This window comes from Muscardinus avellanarius (assembly GCF_963383645.1).
Source record: "Muscardinus avellanarius genome assembly, chromosome: 14".
Taxonomy (NCBI): Eukaryota; Metazoa; Chordata; class Mammalia; order Rodentia; family Gliridae; genus Muscardinus; species Muscardinus avellanarius.
In genome coordinates, this window is record NC_137800.1 from 73,565,159 (window position 1) to 73,586,916 (window position 21,758).

The 21,758-nt window shown below is 43.7% G+C and overlaps 1 protein-coding gene across 1 annotated transcript; it reads left to right on the forward strand.

The window, feature by feature from the left end:
* Positions 1–2,218: 2,218 nt before the first annotated feature.
* On the forward strand, positions 2,219–21,371 carry MYLIP (myosin regulatory light chain interacting protein; the record flags this gene model as incomplete). The annotated part of the gene is made up of 7 exons (XM_080710591.1): positions 2,219–2,305; positions 3,409–3,599; positions 15,872–16,057; positions 17,213–17,410; positions 17,876–18,040; positions 19,411–19,831; positions 21,282–21,371. 7 exons carry the CDS (start codon positions 2,219–2,221, stop codon positions 21,369–21,371), a joined length of 1,338 nt encoding a protein of 445 aa, XP_080566717.1.
* Between the last annotated feature and the right edge of the window lie 387 nt (positions 21,372–21,758).

Here is a 21,758-nt window from a genome sequence, read left to right on the forward strand (position 1 = left end):
TTAGATTACTTTTTAAAAATAAATATGAAATCATTCTTGAAAAAAAAAATATCCCTGCCAAGACCAAAAAAAAAGTTATTTTTAAATCAGTTGTTCCACAAAATGAAAATTTGATTGTGGTTTTTGTGTGTTTTTGTTTATTTAATTTTTATTGTTGGAAAACCAATATTTCTCATTTCTATTCATTTCTATACCGTGTCTTCATGGAGTCTAAGAGTTCCCTAACTCTGTCCCCCAAATTCCCTTTTGTTCAAGTTAGCTGGCTTTAGTTGTTGTCTCTCAAAACAAAAACACTAACCAGTGCAACTAGCCTCCATATTGCCTCCTCTTCTTGTTCTGAAATGTCTAGGACTAAACAGAGATTGGATAACAATGACTCACATGTTATCTCCCAGGTAAATTTCCCAGTTTAGTAAAGTGGGATTAAGGGAATGAGGAGCTCAAGAAGTCAGGGACAGTCAGCACGATACTGTGATGTGCATTCAGGAAACACAAAGAAAGATGTGAAATAGCACGTGTCCATATGCATCACTGGTGGGCCAGGACTGTGGCAAAACAATTTTACCTGGCATTGGCTTTAGGGAAGGACGCTGGTAGGATCCCTACCTTTATCCTTCTGCTGTGATATCCTTTCTGAGTCTCTGGGGCAGAGATGTTTGGGGAAAGAGGGAGGGAGGACTGAAATCACCAGCAGGTAGTAACAGAGCTGACATCATGGTTATCATATATAAAGAGCCATTCGAATGTACATTTATTCATTCATTCATTCATCCATTCATTCATTCATTGGTATTGGAGGTCGAACCCAGAGGCATTCTACCTCCAAGGTATACCCTCAGCCCTATTTTATTTTGAAACGGGATCTTGCTAAGTTGCTGAAGGACCCAGCTACGTTTCTGAGGCTGGCTTGCAACCTGTGATTCTCCTGTCTCAGCCTCCCAAGAAGTAGGATTACAGGCATGCGCCACCAGGATCAACTCTAATGGTGTTATGAGCATCTTGCCCGTTGATGTGCAGGGCAAAGGCCAAGCAGCAGCTTATCTGGTCTCCATTTTACTGTTGACAACACAGAGCTTCAGAGAGATTGAAATAAGTGTTCCAAACTGAAACCCACATTTTCTCTCTCCTAAAGAAATCTGAGAGGTAGGCAGAGTAATGGATTGGCAAAGAGGGACCAGTAGTGAATGAGTGAGGGGTTGTAAACCTCTATTAGTGGGTGCTGATGAGGTCCACCTATTAGATCCAGCAATGAGCCCTTTGCCTTTAAGATGGGGATAACCCTGGTCGTCTGAAAGGGCAGGCAGGGTATCAGGTGTTCAATGAATGTTTAATGAATGAGTGAGATAAGATCTGACTAGGATGGGCAACCTGAGAGAGAGAGAGAGAGCTTAGCGCCCTGTAAAGTGTCCTGATTCAGGAAAACCGATACACAGAAGCCCTTGTTAACAGTCTAAGAATCACTAGACCAAGTTGCTTGGCTTATCGGTCAACTGCAAAAACTTTCACTCGAATTTTGTTTTTCAAGGATGAAGTCTGAAATAACACATCTGCCTTCCAGTAACTCCCCGTGGCAAAACCGGGAGGAAGAGTTTACTCTAGGTCTTCCTTTCTTTGCTTCCACAATTGAAATGCGTTATTAGAGTGACCCAATGCCCCAGAAGAACAGTGGCATCTTGGAAACATATAGCCATCGTAAAAATTCGAGCCCCGACGGAGAGGCATCCCCGCCTGCAGGCGATCGCCTGGCTCGCTCCGGGCAGCGTCGCCCAGCGGGTGTGTTCCCAGCCTCCCTTCCTTTCTCCCTTGCACAGCGCGGGGCGCCCACAAGCTGCCACCTCCCCAGGCGGCCAGGGAACTCAGCCGGCGCTGGGAGGCGGGGCTGCGGCCCAGCCGGCGCCGCTATTGGCTAGCGGGGCGGCGGCGGAGGGGAAGGCGCGCCGTGATTGGCCGGCTCCCGGGTCGGAGGGGGCGGGGCCGCTATATCAGCCGGGTCCCTGTCGCGGCGCAGGCAGTTGAGCTGCTGGAGTGCGGCGCCGCCGCGGAGGACCGGGGAGCCGGCGGCAGCGCGCGGGGGTGCGAGGGGGTGGCGGGGACCAGAGCGGCGTCCCGGGGGCGCGGGGCCGGCGTCTGCAGGTCTGCAGCCTTGCTTCGCCGAGCCCGGGTTCGAGCCGTGCACACCAAAGAGGAGGCGGCTGCGGTGGCAGCAGCGGCCCCAGCCATGCTGTGCTATGTGACGAGGCCGGACGCGGTGCTGATGGAGGTGGAGGTGGAGGCGAAAGCCAACGGCGAGGACTGTCTCAACCAGGTGAGGGCCAGGGGCCAGGTGGGGGCCCCGGAGGGTTCGCGAGGCCGAGGGGCCTCCCCGTGCTGCAGCGGCGTCCGGGGGAGCGCGCCCCAGGCGCCCGGCCGAGCCGCCGCCTCCCCGCGGGTGTGGGGCGCGCGGCCCCCTCCCGTTGCGCCGGGCGTGCATGTGGGGCGCAGAGGACGCGCGGCCGCCGGGACCCCGACTTTGGGGATGCGAGCACAGCCAGCAGCCAGGAGCAGCCACCCCGCTCCCCGGTCCAGCACTTTGGCAAAAGAAGGCGGCCCCGCACACCTGCCTCAGGTGTGTGCGTGATGCCGCCTATGGGGGTCCCCGCAAGGCCTTGCAGCGCCTCCCGCATCCCAGAATAGGGTGGTTCGAGACAATCTCAGTTCCCCCGGCTTCTTGGCAGACACGTCGGTCCTTGTCTTGTGCCGCGTCTCAAAACGTACCATTCACCTGCTTCTCCGATTTTCAGGGGACCCAGGGGACTTTGTGAGGTTTGGGCTATCTACAATTGGGTTATCCGTAAACCTGTGTTTGCTGAAGAGTGAAGAAGGGTTCTAAATCGTGTTAATGGGATTGGGCATGACAGACAGCACCTTTGATCCCAGTGAAACGCCTTGCCTTCAAATCCTCTCGGCCTGAGACGGTAGAAAACAGGCTTGTAACACCCAGCGGACACTTGTGGCGTGTTTCCTCAGTGTGTTTGTTTTTTGGAATCCAGATGGTTAAAATTGTCCAGATAATAAGCTGCTAGATCAGCTGTGCAGATGGAGGGAATTCCAGGGATTGGAATGAGAAGGAAAATACCCCGAAGATGCCCCTTCTGGGGGTGGGGGTGGGGGTTCTTTGAGGCTGCTTTGGGGGGGCTTCTTTTTTTCTACCGCAATTGATTGTGCCCTAGACAGCAGAGGTAGGGAGGTAGGAAAAGCATCAGGTTTCGGCATCCCTGGGCTTAGACTTTTGTTTTCCCAGTTTACAAAGGAATTGTAACAATGTTGAACTTGTAAAAAGTCCGAGGCAATCTTAGACTCAGACGGAGCCCTGCCTTTGCTCTGATTACATGTACCATTTGCTCATCCATGCGTTCATTTTTGTTTTAGGTGTGCAGGCGATTGGGAATCATAGAAGTTGATTATTTTGGACTGCAGTTTACGGGTAGCAAAGGTGAAAGTTTATGGCTAAATCTGAGAAACCGGATCTCCCAGCAGATGGATGGGCTAGCGCCTTACCGACTTAAACTGAGAGTCAAGTTCTTTGTGGAGCCTCATCTCATCTTACAGGAGCAGACGAGGTAAAGTGAGGCCCAAACAAACCAATGTCAAATGCACCTTTGATTCCATACAGAAGGGCCTTCCAGCGGTATCTCCAGGTGAATCCCTCCTAAGCTAAGTTTGTTGTCCATAGCACAGCCCTGTTGAGATGAAGAGGGGGCTGCATGGGCAATCTGAGTACGTTTCCCAACTCTCCTTTTTGTTTTTTGCTGTCTTTATAAACTTAGTGGGAGAACAGGGTTGCATTCTTACAGACAAACAAAAAGAAAAAACCCTCCAAGACTGACTTCCTGATAGCAGCATCTAATGCCCTACAGTAACCCCGCCTCAGCAGTGTTATTACAGGTCACTGTAGACTGTTCTAACTGAAAGCAGGAAACAGTTCCTCTTTGGTTACTTAAACTTGGTCAACTTCTTCAGCCTAGTGTCGGATTACAGTGTGTAGCAGAGAGCTCTGTCTGGCTTCCTGCAGAATTTAAGTTTTTTGAAAACTAGTAAAAGAACTCTGTGAAGGCTACTGTAACCAAATTCTACCCTGCAGATAAATTATACATGATTGTTGAACTTGGGCTGCTAAATTTTTCAGTCGACATTGTTAAAAAAAAAAAAAAAATAGTGGTTGATAACTGAAGCCTATGTTCTTTTTTTTTTTTTCAAACAAAAAAAAAATGTGTTCTCCTCTGAACTGACTGCAATACTTTTCTCCCAAGATATGCCAAAATAGGAAAGTGATGTTGAATATTTATTGCTGAAATGCAAGAGGCTTAAATCTTATAGTAGCATGTCAAAAAAAAAAAAAAAGGAAAATGACTGCTTTTCAAAACAGCAAACTTTGGATCTGAGTGCTGATGTTTTTCATAATCCTTTGGCTTGGAAATCTGCCATGCATGTGAAAAATGTGATTCTGAAATTTTTTGAATAATGATGAGTGAGCAAAATCCTTTAAGAGTTTTTAACATATCGCTTTTTGCTTGTTCACCAAAGAACTGATAAAAACATGTTTTTAAATACTGTTCATTTGAATCTGAAATCTCCCCGTTTGTCTTGTTATGCAGCTTTAAAGGTTGAGGGAAATGTTTAATTTAGTTTCTGAAGGAAGTTGACATGTTGAATTCATAGTGCTCCCAAAAATGTCTTGCAAAATATTCGAGTAATTGCATGCTTAAGGCTGTTAGCTGTCTTTATTAATCAGAATAGACTTTATTTTTTTTAATTGAAGCTGATTTGTGAGAGCTTCTTCTAACTTTGCACTTCTCTGTCATAACTTGCAATTGAGTAAAAGAAAAAATATTAAACAATTTGGATTTTTCATTGTGTAGTCATATTTTATTTCAGGGTGTCAAAGTTCAACCCAATTTTGATGACAATTTTATTTTTTAAATCTGTAAAACTTGGGGGCCCAAATACTTTGTTTAAACAATAAAAGTGATAATAGCCTATGTATTATGAAAGCATTGATATTTTTAACTGACTACTATCTTTGCTTTCCTGTAATTGAGTCAATAACTATTATCAAATCTTTAAAACTTGAGTTACATTTCCTATCTTGGTTTTTCCTTTATTGACTCAACTAACTTTGACTCTTAAGATTTGTAACTAATAGCACTCAAATAACATACTTACCTAGTTCAACTAGGTAATTTTAATTTCTTTTTGAAATCATACTGCCATGTTAGTATGGTCTAAACTTTTGACTTATATTTAATATAGTAGTGTAGCTTGCTTGTTTTTTTATGGGGTTGGCTGAAGTACAAAGCTTCAAGAAAATACTACTTAAGGTTTATATTGTATTCTACTTTAATAACTTGATAAAGTGATTTGTAACTAGCATTTGTATCTTTTAATTAGGACATCAAAATTTGTAGTAGGTCCAGGAGACAATTTCTATACGCATGATAACTTAGAACAACACTTATTTTTATCGATGTTATATCAGCAGAATAAACCTTGCTGATAAACTTTTTTTTTTTTTTTTTTTTGGTGGTACTGGGGGTGGAACCCAGAGGCTTTCTACCTCTGAGCTATACTCCCAGACCTATTATGTGTGTGTGTGTGTGTGTGTGTGTGTGTGTGTGTGTGTGTGTGTACATATATATATATATATATAATTTTTGTTTTTTTGTTTTGTTTTGTTTTTGGTGGTACTGGGGTTCCTAGAAGCCCTTCTACCTCCGGGCTACACTCCCAGACCTATTTTTACATTTTTATTTGGAAACAGGGTCTCCTAAGCCAGTGCACACGGCTTGGTTCAAACTTGCGTGATCCTCCTGTCTCTGCCTCCCAAACGCGGGGATTACAAGCTTGCGCCACCACGCCCGGCCTATTTTATATTTTATTTGGAAACAGGGTCTCACTAAGTTGCTGAGAGCCTCACTAAGTAGCTGAGGCTGGCTTCCAACCTATGTGATCCTCCTGTCTCAGCCTCCCAAGTACAGGGATTATAAGCGTGCGCCACCATGCCCAGCTCCTGATAACTTTTTGACACTCCATTATTTGTTATAAAATATTTATATAAAGTATTATGAATACACAGTAGATGTGTTTATGTAGTTAGTAGTTAAATGCAGCTTTGACAATCCAGTATTAAGAAGTGATTGTTTACTAAGTCAAGTCATGAGGGTGTGTTTAGTACATGAAAGCGCCTGGACAGTTTATTAAATAGTACTAAAGTATCCTGGCTGAGTTGCTTTCTGTGAACAATTCAGTAGTCTCCTCACAGTAGGGCTGGCCTACCAGAAGAGATGGGGGCAGTTAGCATATTAGTTCATCTCTAATGAGGGAGTCAGCTAGCAGAGAGACAGGCTGAAAGACCTACTGGTCATCAGAGAACCTGGAAACCAGGAAGAAACCCTGTGTTCTAGGCCAGCCCGTGCTGCTGCTGGCGATCAGCCATACAGGCTTCCAAGCCTGAGCCCAGCCAGTCATCTCAGATGGAAGCCTAGAAAAAGATCTTTCCCAAGTACCTCCTAGCAATGGCTGCTTTTTTCCTGCATTGTCTCTGTATTCTTTCCTTTCATGTTTTCCTACATACATTTTTCTGAAGGCAGAGAAAGCATGTCAAGTATTGGCTTTGATTGGAAGATAGGGCTAATGTGGTCTCTGATTTGGCCTAATTTTAGGTTTGGTTCTCCTACCTAGGTTGTTAGGTTTGCTTTTGAATGGGGTTCTCAAAAGTAAAAGGAGAGTTTTGTTCAGACTAGCTGGCATGGTTCAGAGACGGAGACAGCAGGTATTTTCAGCAGATGTTTGCTGTGCTGTTGATTCAAACAAAAAGCGAAGCAAATGAGTGTATTCTGGAAGTAGATCTGAAGGAATCATCGCGGAAATTCTTGCCTTTCAAAGGCTTTTATTTATTCACGACAATTCAGATTGAATTTTGACAACATTTTTCAAAACCAGAGACTAGAGCGCTATAGGTTCCATCTAAATGTTCAGAGAAATGCTGTAGTCCTGGACATTAAGTTTCATCAAGATTTTGGTAATGTGAACAGTGACAAATTTGAGTAGTCCCTTGTTTAATCTCTCCCGCCTTCCCGCCCTGCGCGCAGTCAGAGCTCCTGCAGAAAGCCTGCTGCAGCCTTGCGCAGGAGGCTGGGCGAGAGTTTTAATGCGCTTGCAGCTCTGCCTGTACTTAGGTGCTACTTGCTTATTGTCTGTCACTCTAGTAACCTAGATTCTTAAATTGATCAGCTTTGTATCCTGAGTCTAGCAAATGCTTACTTCATAAATAGCTGTTGAACCCGTGCATTAAGTATTTAGAAATAAAAATAGGGTTAATGGATACAGATTTTCTTATAAATATTGAAATGTTTTTTTGTTTGCTTCTGCAAACCGAGAAGTTGAGAGTATCTAAAAGAAACCTCACCATTAAAGAATACTGGGTAGTGATTACTTTCTGTTTAGAACTCAGTGGTTAACCTTTTTTTTTTTTTGCCCCCTCCTCCATTCCATGCCACGTGTTTATTGTGGCTGTTAGTTCTTAATAGAAAATGAGTTACCACTCCCCTGGACCTTTTACGATAATCAGATAGTTTTGTTTCTTTATTTTTCCAGAGACAGGGTTTCCCCGTGTTGTCCAGGCTGGGCTCAAGCAATCTTCCCGCCTCATCGTCCTCCTAAGTAGCTGGGACTGTAGGTGTGTGCCACTGTGTCTGGCTCAGACAGTTTCTAAGCTACAGCATTACTCTTAATTTTAACCAACTTACAGTCCTAAGTACTTAGTAGCTCAGTCCCCCCACTTCCAACAAAACTCACATAGACCTAGAAGAGATGGCATTGTTGAAACACACAGAGAAAAGGCCACATGCAAACTCTGGGCAGGTGTGTGGTCATTTCAAACCAATTCAGAGCTGAATCAGTTTGGCCCTAGCTAGAGACTGTAAATCATGTCCAAAGCTTTTCTGAACTCTGTCAGTGTTGGTAAGGGTTGCTTTCATGATTTACTCTTGTGTGATTCGGGGAGGGTAAGTTCCATGGGATGTTGTTGCAGCAGTATGTATTTATTATAAAGGTGGCTTTTATGTTCTTCTATCAGCCTGTGATTAGAAACAATCTGTCTCCTCCAACCCCTTCTCTCTCTCTCTCTCTCTTTTTTACCCAAACCTAGAAGAGGTAAAAATGATAAAAGCTGACCTGCATATTATTTCCAAAGACAGTATTAATTGAATTTCTGAATTCCAGTTTATTTAGTTTTTAATTTGCTAAGACTCTAGGATGTTTATATTATTATGTGGTATTTATTTTAGCTAAGGAACTTCTACCTGGGAACCTTTAATCTCTTTGAATTTCTGATATTTATATACTTGCATGAAGGATTCAAATGACATTTTAAATAAAATTTAATATCTAAAAAGTATTTAGAGTCAGATCAAGGTGTCCCATGTAGAGGCAGCTCAGGGACACCAGGCGTATTTCTTTTTATGTCCCCTGCAGCTTGTTCTCACCCCTCTTCCATATGAACAATAGGACCAAGCAAGTAAATGATTTGAAGTCATTGAAAGAGATGGTTAGGTCTGAAAATTCCTGAATGGCCCTGCATTGTGGGATAAACGCATTTACTAACACATCTGACCAATCTCGAATGCTGAGCAAGAGATAACGCCTGAAGATTACAAGGCTGCCTGGACTGGGTTTTGCCTAGACCTTTTGTGAGCGAGTAAGCACATTTTCTGGAAGTGCACTTTATGCTTTCAAGTAGTAGTATTCTTCTGCCATGGGTGTAATCGTTCCTGAGGTCGTCGGTTTGTCCTGTGGCCACCCTCCATTTCTTCTAGTGGCTGTGGGGCCTGAGGAGGAATACACACACCAGTGATTCCCGGTCTGCATTTGAGAAGGACCTCCTTCAGCCACGTAGAGGCCTGACTTGGTAATTATTTGGCCGTGACAAGATTCTTAATTGCAAGTCCTCCCTGAAGTAGATTTGATGGCTTGATTTAGGTGGATCTATTCATTAGAATTCTGAACCTTAATCCTACTAGTATTATTTTCTCAACCTTATATTATGAAATTTTCAGACATACAGAAAAGTTGATGATTTTCACAGTGAACACCATAAAGCCCCACCTAGATTTTATTAAATCTACTATTGCTACCTTATATGCTTACCCATTTATCAGTCCCTCTGCCCATCCATCAGTCTTGTCTTTTTGATGCATTTCAAAATAAGTTATATATAAGTACATTTCCTCCTACATATTTCAGTATATCATTAACTAGAATTCAGTGTTTACACACAGCTCTTTTTTCCTTTTGATGCAAAATTTACATATAATGAATGCATAAGTCCTAATTATACTATTTAATGATTTTTGACAAATGAATGTGTTATATTTAAACAAAAACCTCTATCAAGATTTAGAACGTAGCCGGGCGGGATGGCACACACTTTTAATCCTAGCATTTGGGAGGCTGAGACACAGGAGGATCGCGGTTCACAGCCAGCCTCGGCTACTAAGTGAGGCCCTTTGCAACTCAGTGAGACTCTGTTTGAAAATAAAGAATAAAAAATAGTAGCTCAAAGGTGGAATGCCCCTGGATTCCATCCCCAGTACTGCAAAAAACAAACAAAAATTTAGAACATGACCAACACTCCATAAAGCTCCCAATTTTTTCTCTGCAGTCAGTTCCCAACCTTCTTCCCCACCCTGCCCACCCCACTGCATAACCTCCAAAATATGTTTTTCTACCACAGACTTGTCCAACTTTATATTGTAATTATGCAGTACATACTCTTTCATATCTAGCTTCTTTTGTTAGTAAATTTCTTAAGAAACATCCATATTTTACATATATACATATATATGTACTTATGCATATACATATATGTATATATATGTATATATACATATATCTCAGGTTTGTTTGATATTATATTTATATCAGGTTTGTCCCTTTTTATTGCTGGATAGTATTTCACTGGATGTATATACTGTTTGTTGATCCATAGTCCTGTGGATGAACACCTGTTTTCCATGAATAAGGCTGCCATAAACATTCTAGTACAAGTCTTTTTTTTTTTGTAGACAAAAGTATTTTCATTTTTCTTGAGTAAATATCCAAGAATAGACTAGTTGGGTCGTAGAGTAGGTAGGTAGCTGTTTAGTTTCTTAAGTTTCCCGAAGTAGTTGTGCTACTCTGTACTCCCATGAGGAGGATAGGAGTTTCTGGTCCCTCCATGTCCCTACCAGTTTCTGGCAAGTATGTGGCCAGTAATAGAATGTTGTGGTTTTAATTTGCATTTCTCTGATTAATAACATTAGTCACTTTTTCATGGGCTTATTGGCCTTTCATAAATCTTCTTTTGTGAAGTATCTATTCAAGTTATTTACCCATTTTTATTGTTTGCCTTTATTTTTGAGCTGTACAAATTCTTTATGTATCCTGGATACCACTCTTTTGTCAGTTACAAGTTTTATAAATATATCCCCTCCTGTGGCTTGCTTCTTTTCCTGTTGGTGAGTGGGAGTTTTTAATTTTGGTGAGGTCTAATTTATCCATTTTTTTCTCTTCTGGGATTTTTGCCGTGTCCTGAGAAACCTTTGCTACCTTCTAGTCATAAAGATACTCTTATATGCAGTTCTTAAAGCATTATGGTTTTAGCTTTTACATGGAGGCCACTAGTCCATGTTGAACTGATTTTTGTTTTATGGAATTTTAAGATGTAAAATGAAAACTCTCATAGCAGTTTTGTTTTGATTTGATAGTTTTTAAATATAACTTGGCAGCCAGAGTTTGGCTTAAAATAAACTGATGTTTTCAAGTGACTCATTGGACAGAGTGTGTGCGACGTGCTTGTGGTGGGGGACAGGCTGGATGTTGCTGCCCCTTGTCAGGTTTAGTCATCCCTTTCCAGGAGAAACACAGTTCAGTGACTAGTAATTGAGAAGTTTTGAAATAGCCATCAAGCTTTTTTTTTTTTTTTAAAGTTCTAGGTTAGTTACTCAAATTGCAAGTGTAATCGTGGATCTAGATATGGTTATTTTACATTTGTCACAAAAAAAACTTCAAAATGGCGTAACTGGAGTAACATCTGCCAGTGAGCAAATTAACAGCTCCCATGTGTTTTGTAGAAAGTTCTGCCGTGGATATTGGCGATCGCTTTATGAGATCAGCCAATGTTCAGAGAAGAATCCTCTGGTTACAAACTCTTAAAAAATAAATGACTTCGCTTAATTCCTTAACACTATAAAGAGGCATTAATTTTAAAAAGAAATCTGAAGTACTTTGAAACAGAAGAATGTGTGAAGCCAGGTGTAGGGACATGTTCCTGTAATCCTAGTACGGGGGAGGCTGAGACGAGGATCACAGGTTCAAGGACAGCCTCAGCAATTTAGTGAGACTCTCAGCAACTTAGCTGATTGTTTTAGAAATAAACAAAAAGGCCTGAAGGTGTAGCTCAGAGATAGAATGTCCCTGGGTTCTAATCTCCAATCTCACACACACATACAAAAAGAATATGTAATACTTTAAAATTATTTTAAATTAAAACTTGATATATCCTTATATTCACCCCATTTTTTAATATTTCATAATGTTATAGTAAGTATGAATTCATTTATTCCTATGATGCCAGGATGTGAGTTAGGTTTCACCTTGGGCTCCAGAATAGTTACTTTATATTGAAAATATCCATTTTCTTAGTAACTGGGTAAAACTTAAAGAATTTCAAAATATAACTTCAAGAATGTTTAGAGAATACAGTTAAACTTATATCCATGAGACATATTTGTGCCGGTATTAGAAAATGTCTTTGATACTAATTTCAAAATGTATTGACGACTTCAAGCCGGGCCTGGTGGCACACGCTTGTAATCCCCGCGCTTGGGAGGCAGAGACAGGAGGATCGCTCAGGTTTGAAGCCAGCCTCACTGGCTTAAGAGACCATTTCCAAAAATAAAAAAAGTATAAAATAGGCCTGGGAGTGTAGTCCGAAAGTAGAAGGGCTTCCAGGAACCCCAGTACCACCACCAAAAAATAAAAAATTTTAAAAAATGTATTGACTTCAGATGCTTTGGCATTAACTTTAAAATATAGAAAATAGTCAGAGCTTGGGTGTTGTGCAGGTACTCAGACAGGGAAGGAACCCTGCAGAGTTCCCAGCACCAAGGGTGATTAGCAAGAAAATAGAGGTAGCCCAGGGCCTTCATATTTTAAAGAGAAGTTTACAGTGAAAATAAGTTCTAGCAGACAGGCCAGGATGTGGGAGGATGGCACAAGCCTTCAAGATTATCGAAGTAACATATTTTGGGGTCTTAAAGGTTTGAGCTTACACCTATAGGAAGAAGATTTTTGGTCAGACAGTGAAACCCCACATCAAAAGGCTTAAGGGGCGGATCTAGTTATGTCAGAAGGACAATTGGTTAAGCAAAGATGCGAGATAAAATTCTTTATAAAACCTGTTCTATATCCAAAAACTTCAGTAACTTTTTTTCAGGTTGCTCCATTGCATTTATTTATTTAATGAAGTGCTTTAATCTAATTTCTGTTCCTTCTTTCTGCCTTTGTAATAATAAAATTACTTAAGTTTACATCAAAAAGAGTTTGGGCTATTCTTTTTTCTAAAATAGCTCAGAATAAGAACCCGCCACTACATTTCACAACGGTACTGTTTGGCTGTACCACTGTAACAATATTCATGTATGTTTGCATAAGACAAAGAATATTTTTTTCAAAGGCTTTCTTTCTATTTATGATTTGGGATATAACCTATAGAGAACTAAATATGCCATCCACTTTTGACCTTTAAAATGTTTTTCACTGTAAGCATGACTTCTTTGGGTGCATCTGCTTATTTTGATATATTGGTTAACTTTAATCTGCTTCACACAAAAAAGGAGGGAGCAAGTTGAGGAGCCGGACAAACGTTGTAGGTGAGATGGTTAGAGCAAATCCTTGGTTGAGAACCACTCCCAAGTGTCTGTGCTTGACCTCCTTGTTGGAAATGTCCCTCTTGGAGTGCAGGAGTCTACTGAGGGCTGCTAGGAGCTGGCGACCTTGGCTGCTACTGTTCTGTTAACATGCCACCTCCTGAGAGCCAAACCTTGTCCCCCAGAAGCCAGTTTGTGACTGGAGTTATTTTGATAGGATATGTTCCTTTGCTCTAACTGGCCCTCAGTTCCATCTAAAAAGGAACTATCAGACATGTCCATTCTATCACCCCAGCCTGGGGCTGGGCCCAGAGGCAGTGCGTAACAAATCCTATTAACTTAAAATGAAAAGGTGGCTTTATAGCCATGAAACTGGAAAAGGCAGGAAGGCCTGTTAGAAAGTTTAGGTAAACAAGGGGGAGGGGAGGTTCCTGCTTACCAAGCATTGTTCACAGTCTAGCCTAGACTGTGTGTAGGAAAGACCAATTGCAGCACCCCAGCCCTACCATTTCTCCCTTCAGACTCCCTAGGAGGTGGGCTGGCCTGGTTTTCCTGCCCCTGGCCCAGTTCTATTTGGTCTTACAGCTTATGGCTTCCTTGCCTTTGACTTTGGTAACTGTCTCCCCAGAAGGAGGCACAGAAAGTTTAGAAAAAGAAGATGGATCTATTTTGAAACTATTCTTTTTGCAGGCTCTACTTACTATTGACTAGAGCAGGAAGTAGTTCCAAACTTTGTGCCGGGAACATAAGTTAAAAGGGACCCTTACTTAAGGCAGTAATTAAGTAGAAACTTAGTTTTTTAGTGATCCCCTTAAAATCTTGGCACATAATTTCTTCATGAGTATAAACACAGATTCAAATTTCAGCTTCAAATTATAGTTCCCCCTGATTGGATACACAGATATGTCAACAAGATGAACTTTACAGGAGGGTCATCTAAAAGCCTTTTGCAGGCTTACAGCAATGCTGGAACCCCCAGGGTTTTGTGAGAATGGTAGAACCAAGTCCTCCGATCACTGTTTTAAAACCAGTTGTTTTTGTGGGGATTTCTGTGCCCCAGCGAGGGCCCCTTCTCAGTTTAGCAGTATGTCAGAAATACTTTAAAGACTAGCAGATGTTTGGGTTAATAAAAACCATATTTATTCTCTTTCGGTGCTAATATGCATTCTTAGAGTGACTTCCTTATGATGGCATCAAATAAGGAAAAAACTTGCAGTGTTTGGCAGAATTTGATCATCTTAAATATTTATCATTATCGAAGGCACAAAAGATTGAATGAGTATCTTTTGGTTACAGATGATTGGCTCTTGTCAGATTGGCATTTTAGGACATCAGGGATGCCCCTCGTGGTTTCCATAGCCTAGTTTTGTTCTCACTTTGCTGTACCTGGAATGTCAAGCACAGGTGTAGTATATAGTTGGAGCAGTATTAAGGACTGCAATAAGGATATCACGCTTGGTAGAAATGAGAAGTGGTGCTGATGTGGTGTTCAGAGCTTTCCCAGGGGCTGTAATTCATTTGTTAATGAGAGGGAGGTTGTGACAGTTAAGCAGGTTTGAGAGATGACCACAAGTCATCAAAGGATAGTTAAAACTATCTAGAGACATTTGCTAGAGACAAATCTTTAAGCCAGCCTGTCTGTGGCAGGTTAGATACTCTTTTCAGAATTTGGGCCAATACAGTATCTTAATTTTCCTAGGAGTTTTTTTTAAGTGTGACATACCTTTTAGTAAATGTAGAATGTAGTATACAGTGAGGACCGGCTCAACCAGAATGAAACTTAAGATTGGAATACAAAAAGAAATCACAAAAATATGTAGTTTATGTCCATCTATTGAGTGCTCTGACATTAGTTTATGTGCTACTAACTAACCTGTACTAATATGTAATGCATAGATACTGTACTAGAGGGTGGATGGTTTGTATGCGACAGACCAGAGTGTGTCCAAGTGACAAAACAGGAAGAATGGCCTGGGGACAGAGGGAGCCCCAAGACCTGCTTTTCCAGAAGAGAAGTAACCCTTTCCTGGGCACAGTGGCTGGACGAGAGGGGGCAGGGCAGGAGCTGTGGCCACAGAGCGGGAGCCGAGCGCTGAGGAAGCCTGGGTTTATGCTACCCTCTTGCTTCCCCTGCAGATAGTTGGGGACCCTTGAAGGATTCTGAGCAGAGAATGGACAGTTTGTACTAGAAGCAAGCAGCCTGAAAGGTGGGCAGGGGGTCTGGAGGAGAGGCTGTGAAGAGGCGCGCAAATTCCAACAGCTGAGAGCTGCCAAGTAGGACTACAGAGAGACAACTGGGAGGAGACAGAGAAGTAGGTGGAAATTGGACGGAGAATTGAAGCAAATTTGGTTTCCACTGGAAGAAAAACTGGGTGTGGGAAAGAAGACAGTTTGGTTTCGAATGAGCTGAAATCAAGGTACTGAGGAACATACAAACAGGGAAGTCTGTAGGTGGGTGGACATAATCTGATCATGAGCAATTTGAGGGTCCTTTGAATAAAGGTGAGGTTCTCTCTGTTTTAGAGTTCTTTATGATTGTATCAGAATTCAAGATATGGTTTCCCTGATTAAGATAATATCTTAAAACAATTCAGAAACTTTGTGTAAATATTTTACATTTTGTGACCTGACTGCTACTGAATTTGTCTTTATTAGATGTATTTTGTCTGGGCTACAATTTTTATTCCAAAGACAGTCCTTGATTTTTTTTAAATGCCTTGCTTAAGAGGGAAATTCTTGATTGTGAAATCGCTAAGCAGGTTGAGTTTGTTCATTTGTTTTGTTGTTGTTTGTGGTGCTGGGGCTCAAACTCAGGGCCTCAGAGATGGTAGGCCAGCCTCTCCCTCTGAGCTGCACCCCAGCCCAGCAGGTTGAGCCCGATGTCCATTCATCCCCAAGCCTGACCTCATTCTCAATTCCCTTCGCAGGCATATCTTTTTCTTGCACATCAGGGAGTCCCTCTTGGCAGGCCACCTCCAGTGTTCCCCAGAGCAGGCAGTGGAGCTCAGCGCTCTCCTGGCCCAGACCAAGTTTGGAGACTACAACCAGAACACTGCCAAGTACAATTATGAAGAGCTGTGTGCTAAGGAACTCTCCAGCGCTGCCTTGAACAGGTGAGGCTGCCTACGGCTGCTCACGGCGCTCTAAACTCCCTAAGAACCTCTGGGAGAAAAGCAATCTATGGCACATACAGAAGATTTGTGAGGTCCAGCTTGGGCCATTGCCCATTTCGACCAGTTATTTTTAAAGGAGCCATTAGCCTTCTATTTGAGAAACTTATAAACACAAAACATAGTCACACAAATAAATGCCCTTGTGTGAAATGCTATATACAAGAGTTTAAAAGCTCTGACCTTTTAAAAATGCAAACCTCCTACAATGAAACTTCTCTCGTGTATAAAGGTGTTTTCTTTATCCCAGCAAGAATTAGATCAAGGGGCTAACGCAAGCCTTAGGTTACCTGTTCCTGCCTCAAAAGGCACTCCAAAATGTAGTGATTTAATAACAACCCTTACCTCTGTGGTTGAAAATGTGCAGGTGGGAGTCTGGCTGTGCTTCTCTGGGTCCCATGATTCAGGACCTCGCATGGGCCTGCGGGTAGCCATCAGGCTGTTTGACGTGGTAGCTGGCTTCCCCCATGGTAGTGAGCCAGAAAGGATAGCCAAGACTAAAGGATAGCAAAGGCTTTTGTAACCTAATCTCAGAAGTGAGTCACACTCATGAATTCTCCCCATATTCTGTTTATTAGAAGCAAGTGTTAGCCCCACCCACACTGAGAGAAGGGGCTTGTACCAGGATGTGGGGAGCAGGAGGCGGGATCACCAAGAATCATGAGAGAGCCTGTGGTCACAGCAGAGAAAACAAGTCTTGTGTTTTGTTCAGTTGCAAAGAACTAGTCCTTATAATGCTAGATTATAATGAAGCTTACCAAGTATACGTAGAAAATGCATGAGGAGTTCCAGTATACAAATTTGTCTGCAGTGTATTTTTAGAGGTTTTTCCATAATTCTTTGAGTTCATCACCACCAACATCCCCAAAGTGTCTTCTACCAAATATTCGATAGTAGAAATCTTGAATGGTTTCTTAGAAGTATTTTACAGTAAGTGTGCTTAATAAATGAAATGTCAGTAACATATAAGTTTTATGTTTTTGTGATTCATAAATTACGCTATCGCTGTAGTTCACAGTGAGAATTATATAGATGAGTCTTTAAAGCTGTGTAAATTAACCTCTCTGGGTAACTCTCCATCCCTTTGGCGTTCCGCAGCATTGTCGCAAAGCATAAGGAGCTGGAGGGGACCAGCCAGGCCTCCGCCGAGTACCAGGCCCTGCAGATCGTGTCGGCAATGGAAAACTACGGCATAGAATGGCATGCTGTGCGGGACAGCGAGGGGCAGAAGCTCCTCATCGGGGTCGGGCCAGAGGGCATCTCGATTTGTAAAGACGACTTTAGCCCAATAAACAGGTAACACCGATCTTAAGTATTCTAGACTTATCTATAGCTGCAGCCCTCATCATGAAAACGGAAAAGGGAGAAGGATTTACTAGACATTCATCTCTTAGGAATAAGGTGTTTCACTTGGGTATCCACATGAATTTTTTTCTGGCCTTAACAGCCACTAATTGTGTTTTAAATGTTCCGTTGTGGCAGGGTTAGCGTTTTTCAAAGAAGTCGTTCACGGCCAGAAAATCTCCCTCTCACCTCCACACGCTCACATGCACACGCACCCAGAATTCGCTCCAGCACTTCACGTGCGCACACGTGTTCATCAGTGTGCCCTTTTAGCGAGGAAGGAGGGCTGGAGGGTAGTCGCAGGTTAAGTGTGTGGGTCTCCTGCTGGGCCATGGGCCAACAGGGATCCTACAACAGGATTCATGTGGGAGCAGTGGCTCCTTTGGGCCTGCTCACTTCTCTCTTCCTGTCTCTTAGGATAGCTTATCCCGTGGTACAGATGGCCACCCAGTCAGGAAAGAATGTGTACCTGACAGTCACCAAGGAGTCCGGGAACAGCATCGTGCTCTTGTTTAAAATGATCAGCACCAGGGCCGCCAGCGGGCTCTACCGGGCGATCACCGAAACCCACGCTTTCTACAGGCACGTACGCAGTCTGCTCGATAGCCTAGTGTGAGGGCATAAGCTCAGGAGTCTTAGCAGCTTTCTACAGTTTTGTCACTCACTGTGTCAATGAGTCTTGTACAGAATTTAAGATGTGGAGCCAGGTGCGGTGGTATACACCTGCAATCCCAGTACTCAGGAGGCTGAGACAGGAGGATGGCAGGGGACCCTGTTTCCAAATAAAAAAGGGCTGTGGCTATATTTTGGAGGTAGAATGTCCTTGGGGTTCTACCCCCAGTACATGGAAGAAAAGGGAGGGACGGAGGAAGGGAGAGAGAAGAGCTGCAAGTACCTTGTTTCTGCAGCAGCAACAAGAGTCCTTATCAACATAGGCCTTTTTCACCATGCACACAGTCTTCTGCTTTTCTCACACCTTATTTTGTTATCAACATAGTCCTATTTCTCCAGAGAAAGTGCATCTACTTGCACCGAGCACACAGTCCCTGCTTATCTCCCACCTTATTTTCTTAAAGCGCCCCTCTCCTGAGATAACCCTGGGCCTGCCCTGCTGTAGCTTGGCCCTTGCCACAGAAGCACGACACAGGCATCTCTCCCTTCCAGGACACACCCTTCCTGAACTCCCACCACACGCAAAGGACTTTTTAACTACAGTATTGATCCCCACCTTCCAGAGGGTACATTCGCGCCAGTTGTGACTGGACTCAATTTTTTTTTTTTTTTTTTTTTTGGCATTAAGGACAGAACCCAGAGGATATTGTACCTCTGAGCTACACCCCTAGCCTTATTTTTTTCTTCTTATTTTTGAGACAGGGTCTCACTGAGTTGCAAAAGGCCTCGCTAAGTAGCTGAGGCTGTCCGCAAACCGCAATCCTCCGGTCTCAGCCTCCCGAATGCTGGGGTTACAAGTGTCATCCCACCACACCTGGCTTGGACTCAAACATTTGAAAAAGCAAAAAGCCAGGTAAGTTTTTCAGTGGGCAGTCTTAAAAATTTTTTGTTTTGTTTTAAAATAGACATACTGATTGTGGAGCAGAATAGACAATTGTAGGTGCTTTTAACATAAAAGCCAAGACTCTAATGAAGAATGCCCTTTTTCTTCCACCTACTGCTTCAGACCTGGAGAAAGAGCTAGAAAGTCGCTGTCTCCATGTTTACAGGCGCTTCTCTTCCTAGGAGGGGCTTGGAAGATCCTGGGGAAATACAGAGGTGTAGTCATTGAGCTACTTAGTACCCAAAAAAAAGAGGGACGAAGGATATTTCCTTTCAGACTTGCCAATAAAATACTAAACTTCTGCTGACATGCGTGTTCTTGGCGGTAGTGTCTGAGGGTCTACTCCTGGAGCTGCCCGGGCTCTTCCTGTTACAGCAGTTGCTGTCTTTCCTCTCAGGTGCGACACAGTGACCAGCGCCGTCATGATGCAGTATAGTCGTGACCTGAAGGGCCACCTGGCGTCTCTGTTTCTGAATGAAAACATTAACCTCGGCAAGAAGTACGTCTTCGATATTAAGAGAACGTCGAAGGAGGTGTACGACCACGCCAGGAGGGCGCTGTACAACGCGGGCGTCGTGGACCTCATTTCCAGGAGTGACCAGAGCCCTCCCCGCTCCCCGCTGAAGTCGTCGGAGAGCAGCATGAACTGCGGCGGCTGCGAGGGCCTCAGCTGCCAGCAGACCAGGGCGCTGCAGGAGAAGCTGCGCAAGCTGAAGGAAGCCATGCTGTGCATGGTGTGCTGCGAGGAGGACATCAACTCCACCTTCTGCCCGTGCGGCCACACCGTGTGCTGCGAGAGCTGCGCCGCCCAGCTGCAGGTGAGGCTCCCCGGCCCGCTTCCCCTCACGCAGGCCCTAGCAAGGCCCGAGGCGCCAGGGCCTGGCTGGCTGAAACCCAGAGGGCCCGTCTCCAGTCAAAGGACTTTGAGTTTGGTGACAAAGGGCATTGCCCTCTGGGCATGGTGACACATGCCTATAATCCTAGTACTTGAGGCAGGATTCCAAGTCTGAGGCCAGTACACAGAAACTTAGCCATACCTTATTTCAAAATTAAAAATTAAAAAGGGCTGGGAGTATAAGACGTAGAATGTCCCTGAATCCCCAGTATTCTGCCCCCATGTCCCCCAAAGAACCTGGAAGTATTGGCCTTTGGGAACATTTTGGGGGAGCACGCTGTTTTCACTGGCACAATTGCTCGAGTCACAGACATGTTTCCAAGTTCTGGAAAGGTCCAGATTCATGAGGTGGCCCTTGAATCTGGCCTCTCCAGTGAATCCAGGCCTCCCTCTGCAGGTTCCCATTGCCTCCCATTTTCTGACAGAGGGTGGTTTTTAGTACTTGCCTAAAATATTTGGGGAAGAATACTTAGTTTGGGGGGTTATAGTTAACTTCCACTTGCCCATGGATGGGTTGATTAGACTGATTAGTTGTGATTAATTTTCTTTTATTACTGCAGATGTCTCTAGGGGCTCTTGGATTAGCTGTTAACTTGTTAGCAAGTCAAATTAATTTTAATATTGTCTTTTCCTTTCTACATTTCCTCTTACGATAACGTTTTCATTTGGCTTCATTTCTCAGATGTGTCTGTTAAATGGCATGGTGGGTTTATGTAAAACAAGCTCCACAAGTTCACCTAGTCCTTCCGAAGCTGCTGATTTCAGAGCTACTTTTAGAGCGAGTTAATGAGCACATGGGTCAACTGCGCCCTTCCCAACGTCCATGCCACTACCATGAGTTATTTCCCCAGGAGCTGTCATGGACTGGCGTTCTTCTCACATGTTCTGAGCCTTGTGCTTATGTGTCCCCGTGAGGCTGATGACAGGCAGGTGCCCACGGAGAGGCCACCAGGAACACAGCTGTTGCCTGCGAGCACAGCAGCCACGTTCCGTGGCCTGTGGGCCTCCGCCCAGTAATGGGTCACAGTCTCCTGCACTTGACCGGAGGTGTCCTCCTCTACTCTTGGAGGGGCCACAGCCTGGAGCAGAGCCGGTGCTAAATGTACTCACTGCGCCTTGATTAGAGTTTAACTGAAAACCTAATTAGCTTCCTTCAATGCATGCATTTTCATAATATTAATTCTGAGGCCCTTGTAAAGCATCAGTGTTCAAAGCCATTAGAGAGCAGAGACCTGTACTGGTGGGAAGCTAGCTTAGAAATCTCCTTGAGCACAGCTTTCCTAGAGCTCTCAGCGCAGCGGGTACCGTGTGCACCCCGGGACCCAGGCCCTGCAGGCGTGTCCTGACGCGCGCTCTCGGCTTCTCTTTTCCAGCTGTGTCCGGTCTGCAGGTCTCGTGTGGAGCACGTCCAGCACGTCTACCTGCCAACCCACACCAGTCTTCTCAACCTGACGGTAATCTAACCCGTACTGCATTTGGTCAACACGCCACGTTTCCACAAACTGCACTATTGTAAACTATAAGAGGGAGAACTGTGGAGAAAAATCTCACTCCCAGACACCCATCCACCATGTGACATGTAAAATCAACCAGAAAAAGAAGACGCATCTGCTCCTCACTGGGAAAACACATCCACGTTCAGAACCAACAGCCTCACAGTGGGGACCGGAAAGAGCTCTGGACACATTCCTTGGTCTTTCATTTTTTTACAATCCAGTAAAAGAATAGGTAAAGTGTTTGTCAGTCAAGTGGCAACGTAGCCAAAAAGTGGGGTACCTTTTAGGAAATGATGTTGTTAAGTCTCCTTAGTGTATCCTGAGGTAAGTTTCCTATCGGCAGCAGATTTTGTA